Source organism: Aulonocara sp. 'chitande type north' Nkhata Bay, linkage group LG18 (assembly GCF_057382095.1).
Source record: "Aulonocara sp. 'chitande type north' Nkhata Bay isolate Kocher_YH1m ecotype deep benthic linkage group LG18, A_spYH_male_GT1.1, whole genome shotgun sequence".
NCBI lineage: Eukaryota > Metazoa > Chordata > Actinopteri > Cichliformes > Cichlidae > Aulonocara > Aulonocara sp. 'chitande type north' Nkhata Bay.
This window is the reverse complement of record NC_141361.1, coordinates 36,644,507-36,665,037: the sequence shown is the minus strand read 5'-3', so window position 1 is coordinate 36,665,037 and position 20,531 is coordinate 36,644,507. Positions and strand designations below refer to the sequence as shown.

The window sequence follows — 20,531 nt, the reverse complement described above, 5'->3', positions numbered from 1 at the left end:
ACATTTAACTGGGGTAGACGATGATGTCCGAAATGACGTGTGTCGGTTGATTGAAAATCATCCTAATCTTTTCTCGGACACTCCATCCTGTACCACCGTGTTGGAGCATGATATCGATGTGGGGGACCATCCTCCAATCAAACAGCATGCCTACCGGGTGAATCCCACTACGCGTGCTCTTTTCCAGACAGAAGTCTCTTATCTGTTGGAGAATTGTCTTGCTGTCCCTAGCTCTAGTGCGTGGAGTTCCCCATGTCTCCTAGTGCCTAAAGCGGATAAGACCCCACGGTTTTGTACAGATTTTCGGAAGGTGAACAGTGTGACCAAGCCTGACTCCTATCCTCTGCCCAGAATGGAGGATTGTGTTGATAGGGTCGGTTCTGCGACCTTCGTTACCAAGCTGGACTTGTTAAAGGGCTATTGGCAAGTTCCCCTAACATCACGTGCGGCCGAAATCTCTGCTTTTGTTACTCCTGACCATTTTCTCCAGTACACTGTCATGCCTTTCGGGTTGCGCAACGCTCCCGCCACATTTCAACGGCTCATGAATATTGTGCTGGGCGGCGTCTGCAAGTGTGAAGTGTATTTGGATGACATTGTCGTCTATTCAGACACCTGGTCAGAGCATATGGAGACACTCACTGATGTGTTCCATCGCTTGGAAAGGGAATCCCTCACCCTCAACCTCGCCAAGTGTGATTTTGGTAAAGCCATGGTGACGTACTTAGGAAAGCAGGTGGGTCAGGGGCAAGTGCGCCCTATCTCGGCCAAAATCCAGGCCATACTGGATTTTCCCGCCCCTCAGACTAGGCGTGAGCTTCGCCGTTTCCTCGGCATGGTGGGCTACTACCGGGGTTTCTGTCAAAACTTCGCGGACGTGGTCGCACCTCTCACTAGCCTCACTAGTGTGTTGAGACCTTTTGTGTGGACCTCTGCGTGTCAGAGTGCGTTCTGGACTGTTAAGACTCTCCTGTGCAGTGCGCCAGTGCTGGCCGCCCCTGATTTTGCACGCCCTTTTAAGTTGGAAGTGGACGCCAGTGCAAACGGGGCAGGTGCCGTATTGCTGCAGGAAGACCATCATGGTGTGGATCACCCAATCGGCTATTTCTCAACGAAATTCAATGTCCATCAGCGAGGGTACAGCACGATTGAGAAAGAGGCCCTCTCTCTGCTGTTCGCATTGCAGCATTTCGAGGTGTATGTCGGTGGCAGTCCCTCGCCTGTGATTGTTTATACCGACCACAATCCCTTGGTATTCCTAATGCGGATGCAGAACTCGAACCAAAGGCTGATGAGGTGGTCCCTCCTGGTGCAGGAGTTTTCTGCCCCCCAAACACTCCCCTGTCCACCAGTCTCTCCACCAAACAGTGTTTAATTTCCGCCTTCTTAGCATTCAACGGAACATCCACCCCAAATAAGTTAGCCACTACCAACAAATCTGCTTTTGTGCACCGCTCCAACTTTTCAATGGAGGGACGTTGCGCAAAATCATCCATGTCAAACGACATCACGAGCAAAGCGAAAAAGGAAAACACAACTCCGCAGACACCCAACCGCATCCGCGCACTCCAGAGCCGCAAAACTCGCGCACGACGTTTTCCCCCCCACCACAAACGCAAAAAGGAAACGAACCAATCACACGAACGAAAAGGGACGAGCCCCCTTTTTTTTTTTTCATTCACTTCTCATCTGTATGTGGGTTAAAATAGATTTACAAAATTGGAATGAATACAGTTCTGATTTTGTTACACATCTGGTCAAGTTATCATCTCACCATAGACTAGAAAACACTTGTTTTCATTACACAGAAAGATACAAGTCAGTTTTCAGCTAAGCTGTAGGTCAATTCAGCTCTGTGATGACTCACAGTACAATATCTAAATCTGTGCTAATGATGTAACAGCAGTGAATGGAGAGGTTAGTGGCCCCGGGGAGATACACTTTCCCACATTCACTGTGCTCGTTGGTGGCTAAAAATGGCAAAAAAATCATATGCATTTGCACTTCTGTTTGGCTTAGAAGACCACAAATATTTGTAGCTACAGTATTAAGTGCAGTTACCAACACATGGTTATATTCAGGATTCTGGTTTATTATGAGATTTTATGAGTCAACATAGCACATATATTCATACACATCTGTGCATCCAGGCTCATTCACAAAAAAGTAGAGGAGCACATCGCTGCTGTAGCAGCACTTTCCATGACATTGAAAGTAGGAGTAATAAGAAAAAAGAATAATGGAAAATGTGTGTACTGAATTTATTGTCATTTTCCAGATCTAAGATCAAGAAGGACACTGTAATTTGGTTTGACATTGCATTCCACCAAATTTGAATCCTGGCTGCATCTCCATCGACCTGTTTCATATAGATTTGCACTTTGCACAAAAATCAATCTCAGCAGTTCCTGTTTTCAATGTTGGCACAGTTTTCTGATAAGTGCACATTGCAAAAATATATCAAACTCAACTTGCGCATTTGAGTCATATGCAAGTTTTATTTGTAGTCTATATCTACCATTCATGCTGATCATTAAGAGTGTAAAAGATGGATGTCATCATTTATTATTTGATTTCTCAGAGCTGTTGCTGCTGTATGTTTGGAACCAGAAGTAACATCATTTGAGTGAAAGAACATCAGTGCTAAGTTGTCAGCTAATGGTAGCTAGCTTGGTTGTCAAGCTTCCCCCTTTAAAGAGCTCCGGTGTAACACACAGACACACATACAGTGGGGCAAAAAAGTATTTAGTCAGCCACCGATTGTGCAAGTTCCCCCACTTAAAATGATGACAGAGGTCAGTAATTTGCACCAGAGGTACACTTCAACTGTGAGAGACAGAATGTGAAAGAAAAATCCATGAATTCACATGGTAGGATTTGTAAAGAATTTATTCGTAAATTAAGGTGGAAAATAAGTATTTGATCACCTCAAACAAGGAAAATCTCTGGCTCCCACAGACCTGTAACGTCTTCTGTAAGAAGCTTTTCTGTCCCCCACTCGTTACCTGTATGAATGGCACCTGTTTGAACTCATCATCTGTATAAAAGACACCTGTCTACAGCCTCAAACAGTCAGACTCCAAACTCCGCCATGGCCAAGACCAAAGAGCTTTCGAAGGACACCAGGAAAAGTATTGTAGACCTGCACCAGACTGGGAAGAGTGAATCTACAATAGGCAAGCAGCTTGGTGTGAAAAAAATCAACTGTGGGAGCAATCATCAGAAAATGGAAGACATACAAGACCACTGATAATCTCCCTCGATCTGGGGCTCCACGCAAGATCTCATCCCGTGGGGTCAAAATGATCATGAGAACGGTGAGCAAAGATCCCAGAACCACACGGGGGCACCTGGTGCATGACCTGCAGAGAGCTGGGACCAAAGTAACAAAGGTCACCATCAGTAACACACTACAACGGCAGGGAATCAAATCCCGCAGTGCCAGACGTGTTCCGCTGCTGAAGCCAGTGCATGTCCAGGCCCGTCTGAAGTTTGCCAGAGAGCACATGGATGATACAGCAGAGGATTGGGAGAATGTCATGTGGTCAGATGAAACCAAAGTAGAACTTTTTGGTATAAACTCAACTCGTCGTGTTTGGAGGAAGAAGAATACTGAGTTGCATCCCAAGAACACCATACCTACTGTGAAGCATGGGGATGGAAACATCATGCTATGGGGCTGTTTTTCTGCCAAGGGGACAGGACGACTGATCCGTGTTAAGGACAGAATGAATGGGGCCATGTATCGTGAGATTTTGAGCCAAAACCTCCTTCCATCAGTGAGAACTTTGAAGATGAAACGAGGCTGGGTCTTCCAACATGACAATGATCCAAAACACACCGCCCGGGCAACAAAGGAGTGGCTTCGTAAGAAGCATTTGAAAGTCCTGGAGTGGCCTAGCCAGTCTCCAGACCTCAACCCCATAGAAAATCTGTGGCGGGAGTTGAAAGTCCGTGTTGCTCGGCGACAGCCCCAAAACATCACTGCTCTCGAGAAGATCTGCATGGAGGAATGGGCCAAAATACCAGCTACTGTGTGTGCAAACCTGGTAAAGACCTATAGTAAACGTTTGACCTCTGTTATTGCCAACAAAGGTTATGTTACAAAGTATTGAGTTGTATTTTTGTTATTGACCAAATACTTATTTTCCACCCTGATTTACGAATAAATTCTTTACAAATCCTACCATGTGGATTCATGGATTTTTTTCACACCAAGCTGCTTGCCTATTGTAGATTCACTCTTCCCAGTCTGGTGCAGGTCTACAATACTTTTCCTGGTGTCCTTCGAAAGCTCTTTGGTCTTGGCCATGGCGGAGTTTGGAGTCTGACTGTTTGAGGCTGTAGACAGGTGTCTTTTATACAGATGATGAGTTCAAACAGGTGCCATTCATACAGGTAACGAGTGGGGGACAGAAAAGCTTCTTACAGAAGACGTTACAGGTCTGTGGGAGCCAGAGATTTTCCTTGTTTGAGGTGACCAAATACTTATTTTCCACCCTAATTTACGAATAAATTCTTTACAAATCCTACCATGTGAATTCATGGATTTTTTTTTCACATTCTGTCTCTCACAGTTGAAGTGTACCTCTGGTGCAAATTACTGACCTCTGTCATCATTTTAAGTGGGGGAACTTGCACAATCGGTGGCTGACTAAATACTTTTTTGCCCCACTGTAAGTGCTGCGTTTGACACTGTGGATCACTGTATTTTATTGGATAGGCTTGAACATTTTATTGGAGTTACAGGAAATATTTTATCATGGCTGAGATCTTACCTGTCTGGGAGGTCTCAGACTGTTAGTTTTAAAAATGATCTCTCCGAGACCTGGGCAATGAGGCATGGGGTCCCTCAGGGCTCTGTACTTGGACCATTGCTGTTTTCTATGTATCTGCTGCCTCTTGGTGTTCTTTTACGTTCTTTTAATGTAACCTTTCATTGTTACGCTAACGACCTGCAGCTTTATGTTCCTCTAACCTTTGGAAATTGTGCTGAGGTGTCTAAACTAGAATCTTATCTATCTGCAATTAGGGGCTGGTTATCGGATAATTTCTTGCTCCTAAACACTGATAAGACAGAGTACTTGTCAAAAAACTTCAGTACTTGTCCCAAAATTTCATCTTGAAAATTGATGACATAAATTGCAGGGACAAGGTAAAAAACTTGGGCGTGTGGTTCGACATGGTGCTCTCCTTCGAGTCTCATGTTAAAGAGATAACAAAGACTGCCTTGTATCATTTGAGGAACATAGCCAAATTCAAAATCAACTTTTGCCAACGACATTGCAGAGGTTCTTGTCCATGCATTTGTGTCTTCACGTATTGATTATTGTAATGCTCTTCTTTCTGGGCTACCAAAGAAAAGCTTTAGAGGTCTACAGATGGTGCAAAATGCAGCTGCTCGCATTTTAACAAGAACTGGGAAATTTGAGCACATTACCCCTCTACTGAGATCTCTTCGTTGGCTACCTTGTTAGGTTCGAGCAGATTTTAAGATCCTGCTGCTCACCTACAAGGCCAGTGGATTGGCATCGTCATACCTCTCTGACCTTTTACACCTTTATGTTCCATGCCGTGCTCTACGATCTTAGGACTCTGGCCTTCTAAAGGTTCCCAGAGCCAGAAAAAAGACAATTGGAGAACGTGCGTTTTCTTTTCGTGTACCATATTTGTGGAACAACCTCCCTCAAGATGTTAGGCAGGCATGCTCTGTGGGGATTTTTAAAATTAAGTTGAAGACACATTTGTTCAACCTATCCTACATGTCTTAATTCTAGGCTTTCTAGTTTTTAAATTCTTATTGTTTTTAACTTGTATTGTGTTTTTTACTTGTATTGCTATGTATTGCTTTTATTTATTTATCCTTTTAGTTTCAAATAGCTGTACAGCACTTTGTTTATTATTGTTGATAGTTTTGTAGCCCAGGGATTGAAGGCTACAATGGGCCTACAGTTGGATTGTAGACCCATTCTAGGTCCTGACATCCAAGTATATGTAGCTCAGGAAGTCCAGTGGCGTATGAATGTGTGGGAATGTTAGATAATATGCAAATGTGTACAGAAAAAAGTGCTTGTGTGAATGAGACAAGTTGTATAAATTGTTTTGACTTCTCAGAGTAGAAAAGACCTATATAATAACTACTTCATTTACCATATGACTGCTCTTTGGTCTTGCCCATAGTGGTGGAGAGGCTGGAATTGGAAATTGATTCTGTAGACAGGTGTGCTTTAATCACATAACAAGTTGAGATCAGGACTATCTACAATTGATTGAGCCAATCTGTGGGAGCCAAAATTCTAGCTGTATTGTAGGGGATCAAATATTTCACTCAGTGGCATGCAAATTAACTTCTAACTTTTATATAATAGTTTTTTGGGTTTTTTTTTTTTTTTGGGGGGGGGGGGGGATATTTTGGTTTATCTTCTGACTCTCTCCAATAAGACTGCATTAAAAATTAGACACTAATTAGAATTTGGATGTGAGCTAACTTACAAATTCAATAGATCAAATAAACTGTGACAGTTAAGAATGTTGTAAATAAACACTTTCCAACCAACTGATAGTTTAATTGTTGATTTTGATTGTTAATAACTTTTTTGCATCACAAATCTTCATTTATAGTTATAAGAATGCATCAGCGTCTATAGCAGAAATGTAACAGTATACATTTTTAGTTTTAGTATGACATTTCCCTTTTTGTTTGGTTTTATTGGAGCAGATTATGTGGTCTGACTGAGCACTCTAAGCACTTTAGACAGCATAGCTCATTCACCCATTCACACCCACTGATGCAAGCATTTTTTTTCTACTTTTTTCTACATAAATTGTTGTTTAATGTTGTAGTGATTGAAATGATGAAAAGACATTTTTGTTCAATGACTCTTGCAATTCTAAGAGTTACTCTATTTACTGATACTTTAAGATTGAAAAATCTATAATGCAAACTCCTCCCAGAAAACTTTGTCAGCCTGGTCAAAATAATTACAAAACCTAGCTAATACCCTTTTTATGTAAAGCAGAAAAAGGCAGCAATTTGGAAATAGAGCTTAATTGACATTAGGTTTCGCGTTACCTCACACACAGTTACAAAAATATCCTCAGGTTAATCTCAGTTGTATTATGACGGTACAGCAAAGTGTTTAAATTCCTGCCAGTGTGTGTGTCCTAGCTTGTGTGAGGACTGCCAGTGGTTTGGAGGGTGAAGTGATTACGTAGCAGACGGTTGGCTTCAGACAGGGAGAGGTGGTGGTTTTCGGGTAGAAAGACAGTTTTTAATCCTTCAGACCTGAACAGCTCACTCAACAGTCTTACCGTCACTATAAGCTTTTTCTTTTTTCCTCCTTACTTTATGTACTGCTTTTTCTTTGCATAGTAACATAGTAACATGATAATACAGATGTGTCGCACTGATGTTAAAGTTTATTCTAAGAGGGAACCCACTGATTGTAGCCATCCTGTTGAAATAATGTTGTTTGTAAAAAAAAAAAAGAAGAAAAAAAAGAAAATGTGATTCACAGAATGTTTATTTGAATAGAAATAAATTTTCACATATTTTAAACTTAACTAACTGTCTCTGTTTAGTGCAACTTTCTTGTAGTTGTCCACTATATTTCAACATTGTAATACAGTTCACAGGTATAGTAACTGTTGACTTTGCAGATTACATTTTTAGAAAACTACCTAAAAACAAACAGAATATATTATTCTGCATCTAAAATGATGAGCATGACCAGCTGTTAACTTTACTTTAAAATTTTGGAGTGCACCACTTTTACTAGTACTAGTACTACCTTAAGATAATGTTATTTCATATGTATTATACATTGTGGGAAGAAATATTGAGAAATATATAAGCCAGATTCACTCTTCTTACAGCTCAGCTGTAATACAGCTATTACAGCTTATTCACTAGCCACTCATTAACTATGCATGCTGTAGAGGATGTAATGCACATTGGTTTTATCAGAGCTTTTTCATCTGAAAATATCTGCGTACTGCAGACATAAATAGACAAAAAGCAGCTTCAAACTGAGCAGAACTGCAGAGTCCTGTGATCATCTTTAGTGTTTTTATCATTGTTTTGAGTAATTCTCTGTAAGTAAATCTTCGTATTGAATCTAGAAATTATATACACTGTTACCTTCAAAACGTGAAGCTTTTCCATAATTGGGATTCTGGATAAGCTTCTGTATGGGTTGTATTTCCAGACACAAAACTTAATTGTTATTCTGTATAATTCTGTATGTCAGTAATGATAAAAAAAATGTCTGCTATTGTGAGTAAAAACAGTAGATAGACAGATTCAATGAGGCAAAAAAAAGCCCCCCCCCCAAAGAACCCCAAGTTCAGGCCTCTGAATGTTCTGGCTGATGAAACCTGTCCAATGAAGCGATAAATATTGCAGTATAATACGCTAGGAGGGCAATGGAGGCTTCTATTTAGGGATAGTTCATTTTAAAAATTAGAATGATGGCATTATTGAATACATCCTGATTGTGTTTGTGTGAGGAAGAGTCAGGAGGAATGTGTGACTGTGACACAAAGTACTTGGAATGAGCACTTTTGGTAAAAATGTATGTTGAAAAATGAGAGGAGAGTGAAAAAATAATACATTTGCATGTGGATTAGCGCAACAGTGAAAACCAACAAGAGAAAACAAGACTGTTAAAGAACCCCAAAGTGACTCTCAGTTTGGGAATGTTGTGTGTGGTGACCACTGTAAGGTGTCTGACCCCTGAAACAATGGCCTACAGTTCTTCTCAAGGCCTGCTAACACTCTACTGTATGTCCTCATCCTGGCTGCTGGCCACAGAGTGTCAGTGTGTGTGTGTTTGGTACAGTTGCAAGACAATGACAGCTTGTTTGCCGCGAGTGTGGATGGAGGGATAAACAGAAATAAAGGACAGGGAGAAAGAAGAGTTTGTAATAGGGTCATGCTGTCTAAGTGTTGGGCTGCAGTGTGTATTTGTGGGATTTAGAAAGTTGTAAGGGGTAATTTCTTAACTGAACATATTGATTTAAGTTATGTCAGGATGAAGTGCATTTCATATTCTTATTTCCTTCCTTGATGCATCTTATTCCAGAAACGGTTTGTCAGTCAAATTGTGCCTCTGTGTCATGGATTAGTTTGCATCATATTTGCTTTTTATGCTGTACTGTATATTACCGCTCTACTTTTCTCCACATTGGAGCTTGCTGAACAGGTGCTTCAATTAAGCATTTAATTAAGCATTAAGATTCCTTCCAAATTAATACGATTCCCAGTAGGGCTGTTCGATATAACGATATATATTGGATGCAATATAAAAACATCTATCGTTTCAGTTTACGCTATCGTTTGTTTAGTGGTGTCGCAAAATAAACTGTTTATGGCAATATTTTTTCATCGTTTTGATGGTCACTGTAGTGGCTGTATTAATTTCTTAAAGTTCTCTCTTTCTCTTATATTTAATATAACCACACTACAGACGGACAAGCGCCTGTTTTTATGCGTTGCCGTTAGCAACAACGACAGTAAAACCATCGCGTGTCCGCTTGTTTATTTTCCACATAACCCTTTCACAATAAAGCTCAAGATCCTGTTGAGACTTTTCAAAATAAACTGAATCACGTGAAAGAGTATGCAGAGTATTTACGGATGAGAAGCAAAAAAGAGTCGCCAGGTGCTAAAAAATAAACCTTAGACTCAAACGTTAGAACAGCCTTTTTCCCGCAGCACGCCGTATAATAAATACCCACAAAGAAAACGGTGGCCGTTACAACTTATGTCTAAAAATGTATCGCTTCATGCATCGGTTAAAACACTCGACTCCAGGTACATGACGCCCAGCTGGAAACACTTAACACAAGTCGAGCTGCCCGAGATTCACAGCATTTACAGAAAATGTTAAATCTTTGTGATTTATATCGTTAATGGGACGATATATGTCTTATATTGGGATATGAGATTTTGGTCATATTGCACAGCCCTAATTCCCAGTTCCAGATGCACTGAAACATCCCCACAGCATAATACTCCCACTACCATGTTTCACTGTGGGGACGGTGATCTTTCTTCTTTCTTCGCACATAAGCAACATATCTGTGCTTATAGTTTCATCTCATCATCAGTAATTCTTTTTTTTTTCAACTCTGAACTGATTGCTTTTGTTTTTGGCACGATGCTTTCTCAAGTAACAGTTCAGGCCCTTTGTGAAGCTTTTATATTGTGTGTAAAGATACTCCTCAGTTTTGACTAGATTTTTCAAGCTTTGAGCATTTGAAAGGTGCTTAAAAAGAAGTAAATGGTTCAATAAAAAGGTCTGTTTTCAAGTTGCTTATTAATATTTACCCAGGTCATTTTTTCTGAAATATGCCTGCTACTTTCTGTAGATAAGTAATTTAAGTTTTCTAAAAAAGAAGTCATATGTTGAAAATCCCTTGCTCTGTTTAAAAAAAAACTTGGGAGATTTTTTCCCAAAAACTGCCTGATAAAGTTTATAAGTGTAGTGAGCAACATGGGCGCCTGACTAAAGGTGAAGAAAAATATCATTAAGCAAAAATTTATGTAAGTAATTTTGTCCCTTTTCTCTCCAGTAACGGGACTATGGACCTGAGCCTGCGAGATGCTCTGGGTGGGGGTGGCGGTGGCGTCCAAGGTGGGGCCCCTGGTGATGCCCTCCTGAAGAGAGACTTTGTGGCTTCACTGGAGAAAGAGAGCTACGATGACAAAGTTGGGGAGACGGTCTCCAAGAGTGACTACCGACCCTTACTGGATGGAAAGGACACCAAGAGCGGTAAGTTGCTACAAGCATTTAAACATAGACATAGTGATTTTCTTCATGTGATCTTCTGGCTGAATGGGTTGGTTGGTAACCCATTAGATATTTAGATATTTTGGCATCACTAGAGTTCAATTTAAGTTGCCTGCCTCACACTGGCGTCCAGTTCAAACTGAAAAACACAACCTGTATTTACCAGTTGGTTCTGTAGAATGAGCCATCAGTTGATGTGTGCTAGCACTGAGATCAGCTGGGATTGCAACTAAGCTTGACTTCATGGCCTGCTTGAAATAACATTAGGCTTGCAGTGCTTTTAAAATGAGTTACATCTTATCAATCTGATGGTAAGTGAAAGCTTAATAATGAAGCTGTGCCATCTGTGTATGGCTGTTATTGTAGTGCGCCATATCTTAAAGTTATTTTAAAGTCTACCACATATCTATATGATAATATATGTAATTTAATAGCAACAGAAAGGCAACATTATGGTACAGGACTCGGTGATTGGATTGGAGACTGTATGCTGCTTAGTTTTTTTGTCACGTTAGAAACCTGATCACTTGAAGAACCTCTGGCACTCAGCTTGGATCCAACACTTACTATAATTCAGTTTGACACCATCCGTTTTTTAGACAGTCCGTCTCTGGGTCAAAGTTCATTTTCAGACTTTACCTCTTAAAGAAACACAGAAGAAATAATTAGTTATAGAAATAGAAGAAATAATTTCCCAGGCTGCGTTGTATCCTTTGTGACTGCTAACATATTATTAACTTGACACCTTTTGAAGATGATCGGTGAAAGAGTCACGTCAGATTTGTCCAAAGCTGTAGGAAAACATTAGTTAGTGTGGAGGCGGCTGGATCTCAGGGAAGTAATGTAGCACAGATAAAGTTCTGTTAACTGTTCATAATATCAGACAAAATGTGCTGAAAAAGTAAAGCAACTTGAAGCTGACTTGGCCTCAAAATGATAATTTGTCACGCAAGCCTGTGATTCAAATGAAAATACCACCAAAGCAAGGTTTGACATGACCATGTTAATCTTCCATAGATGTTGAGTTGATCAAAACTGTGTTATGAAAATGGTGGAGTACAACTGTCCTGTTAGTTTGGTAATGTTTCCTGGCTTGTGGTACTATAATATGGAGAACTGAAGACATATCACTAGATGTTAAGAACGACTGGTGGATAGGGGAGGAGATTTCGATTGCTTTTTGTCAGCACAACGTGTCTGATACGCTTGGTTACTGACTTTTAATAAATAAATAAATCTGAGATGCTTGTAAAAACGTGTATACAGCAACTGTTGCCTGAATATTTTTCTGTGATTCATTCCCTACATCATGGTAAATAAATATGGTAGCAGTAGATATTATATAGTGGTTTTAAAGTATACAAACATTGTCTATGAGGGCGCAGTGGAGAGATAAGCTTTGAGACTGCTTGCCTTCCTTCCATAATTGAACCATAGAGAAATGAAAGAAGGAAATGTTAGGGCATCAAGGTTAAGAGCAAAGCTTTTCATAGAATTGGAGTTTATAGCTATTTGGTTAATGCTACCATGGGGCCAAGCTAAAGAGGTACTTGGAAACCAAACATCCATTAAGAGAGAAACTTAGCCTTCTTTAGACAAATGATTGGTATGAACCAGATCCAGCCAGATGGTTGGATAGTAGGAAGTAGCCATTTGCAAATAAATAAACAAAAAGAAATAAAGAATTAAGAATTTAATGCTGGGCCCCCAAATGGGCAATCAGAAATATGACCAAAACCAAAAAAAAGAAGAAGAAACAAGACAAAACAAACAAGAATTAACAATGTCACATAATATTGCACAGATATGAATTTAAAAAATACCACCGTATGTCCTTATTTTACATAATCACTTATTTCAGTTATATTTAGTTAGCATTTGTTTCACAGATTAATTGTCTATAGATTTAGGGAATAATGAATCTAGTAACGAACCTCGTCCCCTATTCAGAATTGCATGCTGGCTGAAAAAAGAATAACAATAACATTTCACTAAATAATTCATTGTTAGTTATCTTTTGCATGATAATGAAGATACAGGGAGTGCAGAATTATTAGGCAAGTTGTATTTTTGAGGAATAATTTTATTATTGAACAACAACCATGTTCTCAATGAACCCAAAAAACTCATTAATATCAAAGCTGAATGTTTTTGGAAGTAGTTTTTAGTTTGTTTTTAGTTTTAGCTATTTTAGGGGGATATCTGTGTGTGCAGGTGACTATTACTGTGCATAATTATTAGGCAACTTAACAAAAAACAAATATATACCCATTTCAATTATTTATTTTTACCAGTGAAACCAATATAACATCTCCACATTCACAAATATACATTTCTGACATTCAAAAACAAAACAAAAACAAATCAGCGACCAATATAGCCACCTTTCTTTGCAAGGACACTCAAAAGCCTGCCATCCATGGATCCTGTCAGTGTTTTGATCTGTTCACCATCAACATTGCGTGCAGCAGCAACCACAGCCTCCCAGACACTGTTCAGAGAGGTGTACTGTTTTCCCTCCTTGTAAATCTCACATTTGATGATGGACCACAGGTTCTCAATGGGGTTCAGATCAGGTGAACAAGGAGGCCATGTCATTAGTTTTTCTTCTTTTATACCCTTTCTTGCCAGCCACGCTGTGGAGTACTTGGACGCGTGTGATGGAGCATTGTCCTGCATGAAAATCATGTTTTTCTTGAAGGATGCAGACTTCTTCCTGTACCACTGCTTGAAGAAGGTGTCTTCCAGGAACTGGCAGTAGGACTGGGAGTTGAGCTTGACTCCATCCTCAACCCGAAAAGGCCCCACAAGCTCATCTTTGGTGATACCAGCCCAAACCAGTACTCCACCTCCACCTTGCTGGCGTCTGAGTCGGACTGGAGCTCTCTGCCCTTTACCAATCCAGCCACGGGCCCATCCATCTGGCCCATCAAGACTCACTCTCATTTCATCAGTCCATAAAACCTTAGAAAAACCAGTCTTGAGATATTTCTTGGCCCAGTCTTGACGTTTCAGCTTGTGTGTCTTGTTCAGTGGTGGTCGTCTTTCAGCCTTTCTTACCTTGGCCATGTCTCTGAGTATTGCACACCTTGTGCTTTTGGGCACTCCAGTGATGTTGCAGCTCTGAAATATGGCCAAACTGGTGGCAAGTGGCATCTTGGCAGCTGCACGCTTGACTTTTCTCAGTTCATGGGCAGTTATTTTGCGCCTTGGTTTTTCCACACGCTTCTTGCGACCCTGTTGACTATTTTGAATGAAACGCTTGATTGTTCGATGATCACGCTTCAGAAGCTTTGCAATTTTGAGACTGCTGCATCCCTCTGCAAGATATCTCACTATTTTTGACTTTTCTGTGCCTGTCAAGTCCTTCTTTTGACCCATTTTGCCAAAGGAAAGGACGTTGCCTAATAATTATACACATCTGATATAGGGTGTTGATGTCATTAGACCACACCCCTTCTCATTACAGAGATGCACATCACCTAATATGCTTAATTGGTAGCAGGCTTTCGAGCCTAGACAGCTTGGAGTAAGACAACATGTATGAAGAGGATGATGTCGACAAAATACTCATTTGCCTAATAATTCTGCACTCCCTGTAGTTCAGCATCATCATTAATTCACATATATTCATAGATTTTTCTTTAATTCAGAATGGTTTAAGTTCATATAAACAGGGACAGCTCATGTTCCTCAGATTATACTCTACATATCCAGGCTATCAGGGATCTTCCTGGGACTGTGTGTCGCTTTAAAGATTGCTTTAAAGTGTACATGACACTTTGGCTGACCTTGTCTAGACTGAAACTGGCTGTAGGATTGTCTGTCTTTTCTCTCAGGCTTGTTCTCTGCATTTTTTCATAGTTTCATTTTTATTTCACTTTCTCTTTCTCTCAGTTTCTGTTCCATCCCTCTTTTTTGTCCTTCTCCCTTCGTGTCATTGTCATGCTGTGTCGGTCTGGAGACAGTGCTGCCTTAGCATCATTGCCTTCACACACACACACACACACACACACACACACACACACACACACACACACACACACACACACACACACACACACACACACACAAAGCCATAATTAGCACCCACCTTGAGGCACAGCCTCATCCATCGAGTTGAAAGTGAACCTGTCTGGCTTTTAATGTTTTACTTGCAATAATCCAGAGCTTTAAGGAGCCAAAATAATGCATAAACCCTTGTCTATGGCACTAATATGGCATGTTGGTAACTAAAGGACATATACTCGATCTTCCCCTTGCTCATACCCGCACACCCAACCCAGTACTGTATCTCTCTTTAGCAGAGTCAAGTGATGTCTTTTCACAGACGTCTATACAGTCTGACCTTTGCAGCCAGAGGAGTTGTCCTCTGTTGGGTATGAGAAACAATGGAGTCTACCTCTAACAGGAGTTAACCCTGATGATATCAACATGGTTTGATGATTTATAAGCAGTTTATTATGTTAACATTTTAGTTTGCCTTGCACAATCAGTAGTCTGATACAAAACTCTTACTCTGACCCCCACAAACCAAGCCTAGTCAAGTGCTACAGGCAAACAGAATTATGACTGTCAGAATGAATGCTGCAAGAGTTGTGAAAAAGCTACATTTAATGTATGTTTTAATGTATGTTAGGCCTGTAAATGGTAAGTAGAGTTGATCTCAAAAATGAAAAATATGCATATGTTTAGTACAGTTTTTCCAGGCATAATTAGTGCACTACTAATATTTTAGCTTTTTTGGTATTTTCTTAATTCATAGGCTGGATGAAAGTATAGTTGAGGGAGACACAACAACGAGAACATCTAAGCATTGGTGACTATACGCAGTAGGCCTGTAGGTCATATGAGTGTTCCTGTCCAAGAGAGAGGATCATACTGTGTCTGAGAGCAGATGTTTTACCACAGGGGTTTCTCTGATGTTGTCATATCACAACTCCTCAAATGCATCAGACACACAAGTGAGACCTGAAATGTCCATTCGAGGCCGACTTTTTTCCATGCCTAATTGACTTGGAAAGAAAATGCAATCTAAATACAAAAGTTGCACCCAAGTTAAAATAAGTTATTCATATCTTGATTTGCTGTTCGATGTTCCAAACTTCATTAATGACAAACCTGTCAGTAAACTGTTCAATTTGAGTTGCTCAGTCCAGTTGTTAGACTTTATTATACACTGCTGTCTTCTTTTATAGAGTAAAAAGTAATCGAAATTGTATAAAAATATTAGCAGCGCAATTTTCAGATATATAATAGTTTAAATTATGGGTGGGTGGTATAAACGGTATACGGTAGAAACGATATGAATTTGGCCAATGGTAGAGATTTTGACTATACCGCTCTACCGCAATAGCGTATGTTGATGGTGTCATCAAGCTGCGCCTGTTTTGGTTGAAAGTATTGCAGCGGCTGCAAACAATATCATCTGCAAATTATGCCGGGTGACAGTAATAGCGAAGAGATGAAACACGTTTTGGAATATGAAGAAAGCCAAAAACTGCGCTTCCTCCACTTCCGTACTATTGATTCATTAATGTTGAATTCTCTCGCAGCTGCTCTATTCCCATGTTGTTGCAGTATATTAATGACTAACCTCGTATTGTGGATGGATTATCTCAGTTGTTCTCCTGACTGAAGTTTGGTCCGTTTACAGCATCCTGCCATGCGATTGCATTTGTCCCTAACCATCGGGAACCCTCACGTTAACTTGTATCGAGTGGAAAAAAGTTAGCGTTCATCCTTCAGCTTCACTGTGTTTATGTTACGCTAACATAGCTGTGTCGCTAGCGATCATGTAGCACATCATTATATACCAGCTAGCCCAACTTCAGTAACCCTACAAACGTCACTGCTGTTTATTTTCTGTCTTCATTTGTGTTGGAAGTGACAGCAGAGCTGTACTTTGAATTTTTCAGTCAATACATGCTATATCATGCTTAGGTGGAAACTAGCGAGCTAACTTCCTGCTAACTTCCTGCTAACTTCCTGCTAGCTTCTAACTCCATTAAATTTAATAAATTCTGTTTTCATGGATTCCTGGATGTTAAACTTAATTGTTACACCTTGTAAATCAGCAACTCTGATCATGTTATTAAAGATGAAAGAATTTAGACAGTTTTTAACTCTCAGTGATGCTGCAGTGTTTGTTTGACTTTGGAACCTATAAGTTTTGGACCCAGATTACTCTGCGAGGCTCCTGACTATGGTAGCTGTAATCCTCCAACAATCCATCAAGCGGTGCAGCTTCATAGCTTACCAAAGTCGTACTAAAACATTTTTGACAGATTTTTGAGCGTCGTGTACCACATATAATTAGTTCGAGGTCAGTAAGCACAACCAGAATTCATACATTAGGCGCACTGTTGATTTTTGAGAAAATTAAAGGATTTTAAGTGTGCCTTATAGTGCAGAAAATACATTATGCAGAAGAAAAGAATAGATCGCGATATATATCATTACCGCACATGCTTCAAATTATACCGCAATATGGATTTTAGGCCATATCGCCCAGCCCTAGTTTCAATAGTAAAACAATTTAATAGTAAACATAATTAATCTTGTATTTAGAGTAGTAGTTCTCTGGAATTACAATTCAAAGACTACTTTCTTAAAGCAACTCGGTAGCATAATTCATAAAGGACATTGAACGCTGTACTCTTTGACCTGTTCATTAAGAATAATTTTTACAACTGAATAAAAACAACTGTCTGCACTGATTACAGTGACTTTGGTTGTTTTTTGGTTGATCAGACTAAAAACCTACATGGCAAAAAATCTGATTCTGGATCGTCAGTAGTAGCCAGGCCAGTCAGTAATTTGAGTGGTATACCAGAAAATACATTGCATTACATTTCCAAAAAGTAGAAGATTTCAAAGTTAGGTGTTTTTCTCCAGGAGGATTTATATCAGCACTTCTTCCAGTTTGGAGGAGCGCTTATTTGATAGGAGAAGAGGAAAGAGCCAATATACAATCTGTCAAATGGACAAAAATGAACTCTAACAGCTGCCTTAATGTTATACAGGATAAAATGCTGCTTTAACATGGTCAACATTAAGAGAATAACACAACTTGACTGCAGTTCAAATACATTCTATATTAAGAGGAACTTGGTGAATCATTTTTACATAATGACTTGTTAGACTGGCACATTGACATCTCTAGGTGGATGGTGAAGACACGTCAGACACAATATCAATCAATGTCTCAGACAGGGGAGTTTCTCTTCAGCTTCTGTTTTCTCTGCTTTTTTAACTGCATTGTTTTTTCCATGTCCTCCGATTTCTGTTATTCAGTAGTAGCAGGTGTTTACTCTTCCTTTTGCTGTGCTCAGCTGGGATGAAGGCCTTTAATACACCTTTTTGTAATATGAGCTGAATATGAAGCCAGGTGCTCATGTGTCCTCAATGTCACTGAGGACAGCATGTTTTAGTTCTGCCTCGTTTTCATCCTCACACCTCATTTTACTAAAACAGCACCTACTTTACTGCTTTAGAGTGGACTGAACATGAGTGGCCTTATCTCACTTTACACATAGCAGCGGAAAGATCAAGACCAGTACTATCAGAATTCTAATTCAAGAAAGAAAAACAGAGTATTAAGTGTAGTTCAAACAAATAAATATCATATATAATAAATAATTAAATAAATAATTATTCTATTAAATTAATATAATAATAATTATTATATTAAATTATTTAATTAATGATGCCTTAACACCAATTTCTTGTCATCTCCTCACATGATAATTTACCAGTGCATAGTCATGACCCAGTGTGGAGTACTCTCAGCTTTTTTTAAATCTAGATTTAAACATATATATACTCTTTCAAGTCTAAGGTTTGACGCATCAGGAGTTATACAGTAAAAAGAAGTCATCTGGACCTTCTGCAACATGCGCACTGTAAGCTAAAGTAGCTTTGCATGAATCATGGTTCAAAATAATCCTTACTTCATGTTCTGACCTACAGTAGCATCCTCTCCACTGTGCTGCAACATAAGCCCACTGTAAGTACAAAATACTTTCACAGTGATGAGACTAAAAGTCATACAGAAACATCCTCGCTTGAGGATCAATAAGCTATTGAATAATGGGGTACACTTAGTTTACACACCGCTTCTACATTTTGTTCAGTAAATAAAAACATGATGTAATATATCATGTGTTGTTTGTCTGATGTTACATTTAAAGTAAGGTGATTTTTTAAATTAAAACCTGTATATTCTTTTTACAATAACAAGAGATTAAAAACACTTTATTATGTATCTTTTAGGCCTGATCTTGTCACAGTTATTGTACTAATTGTGTATGTTTCATTGTTTGTAAGCACAAATATCTAAAACCACTTTATAGAAAAACATAATTGTAATGAGTAATGAGCTGCCAATGTCTTCTCTGTAATTTTTTAGTCTTTTTTTCTGTGGAAGTAAAATTTCTTTGTAGTGTTGCTTCTTTTTATTTCTTTGGTAGTTAAATGTCTTTACACTGAATGAAAGGGGAACAATTTGGAGGTGTTTTATTGAAACGATTTATTAATTGTAATTTTAGTGTTCTGGCCCAATTTAGGATTAAACTGGACTGAATGTGTATAGTGACTTTAACAGCAGAGTGAAGTTTACCTTACTGTGGGCTCATGGTGTAACACAATGGATAGGAAGCTACTGCAGGCAACTCATGTTTTTATCAAGCTGGGATGTGGCTGTGTTTGTTGAGGCATACTAACACACCCCTGCAGGAGTATGCTTTTACTGTATGTGTGGTATCACAGTACAGGGGAGGGAGAGAGGAGTGACCTTCTTGGAATATTGTGTGTGTTTGTGTGTGCCCGTGTAAAAAGAAAACACCCAGTGAGAGTGTGCGTTTGCATTTGAGGCGTTTTGCATTCCTGAGTGCATGCATTTGTATGTGTATGTGTGTTGTGCTACGGGACCTTGAGGTCATATGCAACTGCAGTACAGTGGAGGAGCAAAGGCAGCAGTGAGGTCATCACACACACCTTGGCTGTCACTGTCAATAATAGGGATGTGTGTGTGCTGACTTCAGCTTATCTGTTGAAGTGAATATGACATAAGCGAAGCTTTTACAGCACTTCTGAAAATGGCTGATTGACTGACAGCTGAGCAAATGTGACATCCTAAAGCCACCAACACAGACAGAGCAGTTTTCAAACTCAGATGGTTTTTACTGCAAACTTTGATCTCTGTTAATAATAATAATAGTAATAATATTAAGAATTATTAAAAAAAAAAAATGAATAAAAGAGAAAAAGTCAGCTCTAAATTAAAATAATTCAATTGTACTCCACAAGGTATATTCTGACACATGGGGGCATAGTGAGATCTAAAGCAATATATACACTTTATTTATCACCAAAACTTTGGTGACTGTTAATCAACCAAAACATGAATAACAAGCAAACTTAATAATAGAAATAAAATAATTTCAGATTCAGTTCTCACCATTCGGTTTCAGTTCCAAAATTCAGTTTTTTGGGACTGACATCCGGTTCCGGTTCAAGAGTAATCAACCGCAGATTAGTAAAACTATGTTTTACTAGTGGACCGAAAGTGTTACTGACGGGAATCTACAGCGTCTTGAGCTGAATTAAGACTTCAGAAGTCATTCGTCATGTCGAATGACCAGCGGATGAACTCTCAGGTTGGTAATAAATGTATTACATGTATAAGACCAAGCGTCATGTTAACAAATGATAGCCGTACAGTAGCTTTTATGCTTA

At 39.4% G+C, this 20,531-nt stretch overlaps 1 protein-coding gene across 4 annotated transcripts in view; it reads left to right on the top strand.

Annotated features, from left to right (window-relative positions):
- The window catches only part of LOC147309116 (uncharacterized), a 131,614-nt gene that overhangs the window by 16,813 nt on the left and 94,270 nt on the right, over window positions 1–20,531 (top strand). For all 4 annotated transcript variants that reach the window (XM_086273586.1, XM_086273585.1, XM_086273584.1 and 1 more), the window contains exon 2: window positions 10,576–10,775. In XM_086273586.1, the coding sequence (XP_086129712.1) occupies window positions 10,586–10,775 (190 nt within the window). In that variant the 5' untranslated portion in view covers window positions 10,576–10,585. The remainder of the gene's footprint in view (window positions 1–10,575; window positions 10,776–20,531) is intronic.